This window comes from Chiloscyllium plagiosum, unplaced genomic scaffold (genome assembly GCF_004010195.1).
Source record: "Chiloscyllium plagiosum isolate BGI_BamShark_2017 unplaced genomic scaffold, ASM401019v2 scaf_40242, whole genome shotgun sequence".
Taxonomy (NCBI): Eukaryota; Metazoa; Chordata; class Chondrichthyes; order Orectolobiformes; family Hemiscylliidae; genus Chiloscyllium; species Chiloscyllium plagiosum.
The window spans coordinates 1-1,532 of record NW_025160272.1 but is presented as its reverse complement, the minus strand read 5'-3'; the positions used below and the strand labels follow the sequence as shown (position 1 = coordinate 1,532).

The window sequence follows — 1,532 nt, the reverse complement described above, 5'->3', positions numbered from 1 at the left end:
CAGCCCTGGGGGTGATCCACTGCAGCGTCACTGGTGGAATCTGATTGTTGAATGCACTGGTGCCTCCGCAAGTTGCAAGACAATGTGAACCTCCGCCCGCAGTCGGGGCAGGCAAACGGCCTCCCCCAGGTGTGGACCCATTGATGGGCCAGCAGTTTGGAGGAGTGGGTGAACCCCTCCCCGCACTCGGGGCAGCTGAATGGCCTTTCCCTGGTGTGGACCCGCTGGTGGGACAACAGGTCAGAGGAATTGCTGAAGGCCTTAGCACACTCAGAGCAGGCAAAGGGCCTCTCCCCCGTGTGGATTCGCCAGTGTCTCAGCAGGTCCGAGGATTTACTGAAGCCCTTCCCACACTCTGGGCAGCTGAAGGGCCTCTCCCCCGTGTGGACCCGCTGGTGCCTCAGCAGGTTGGAGGACTTACTGAAGGCCTTCCCGCACTCTGGGCAACTGAAGGGCCTCTCCCCCGTGTGGACCCGCTGATGGGCCAGCAGGTTGGAGGATTGACTGAAGGCCTTCCCGCATTCTGGGCAGCTAAAGGGCCGCTCCCCCGTGTGGACCCGCTGATGGGCCAGCAGGGAGGAGGAATTGCTGAAGGCCTTCCCACACTCTAGGCAGCTGAAGGGCCTCTCCCCCGTGTGGACCCGCTGGTGCCTCAGCAGGTTGGAGGATTTGCTGAAGGCCTTCCCACACTCTGGGCAGCTGAAGGGCCTCTCCCCCGTCTGGATTCGTCGGTGGGTCAGCAGAGAGGAGGAATTGCTGAAGGCCTTCCCACATTCAGGGCAGCTGAATGGCCTCTCCCCCGTGTGGACCTGCCGGTGCGTCAGCAGGTTGGAGGAATTGCTGAAGACTTTCCCACACTCATGGCAACTAAAGAGCCTCTCCCCTGCGTGGAATCGCTGGTGGGTCTGGAGGTTGTCCACCCAAGTGAATCCTTTCCCGCACATGGAGCAGTAAAACTTCCTCTCACTAGTGTTTATATGCTGGTGGGCCAGCAGGACACAGGAACAAGTCAAGCCCTTTGCCCGTTCGGGGCAGGAGAACGGCCGCTTCCCAGTGTGATTGCACTGATGAGCCGCCAGGACAGGTGGGACATGGAAGCCCTTCCCGCAGTCGCCACAATTCCATGGTTTCTCAACAGGGCATGTTTCCTCGGGTTTCTCCATGGCCGAAGCTTCAGCTGCACACACACGTGTACAACCCTGCCATGAATTCTTCTTTCCAGGCAGTAGAGTTGTTTCAGGCTCCACACTCAGTACGCTGCTATAGTAGGGTTTTTCAACCAGTGCCCCCGTACTCAAACAGGGACCAAAAAGAAAGCTTTGCTCCTTCTCACAGAATCATAGTTAAAAATTGTTGCGGTCCTGATGGATTGAGTAACTATCAGACATTGATTTGAAAGTGAGGATTGGAGACGCTGGAGAGTCAGAGTCAAAAACTGCATCGCTGGAAAAGGGCAGCACGTCAAGCAGCATCAGAGAAGCAGGAGAATCAACATTTTAGACATAAGCCCTTTATCTGTTGACTTGAAACTT

At 56.8% G+C, this 1,532-nt stretch overlaps 1 protein-coding gene across 1 annotated transcript; it reads right to left on the bottom strand.

Annotated features, from left to right (window-relative positions):
- Positions 1 to 14: 14 nt before the first annotated feature.
- On the bottom strand, positions 15 to 1,468 carry LOC122545159 (gastrula zinc finger protein XlCGF17.1-like; the record flags this gene model as incomplete). Its single annotated transcript, XM_043684298.1, has 1 exon — positions 15 to 1,468. A coding segment is annotated over exon 1 (1,149 nt), but the record flags the coding sequence as incomplete, so codon positions are not given.
- Positions 1,469 to 1,532: the final 64 nt, after the last annotated feature.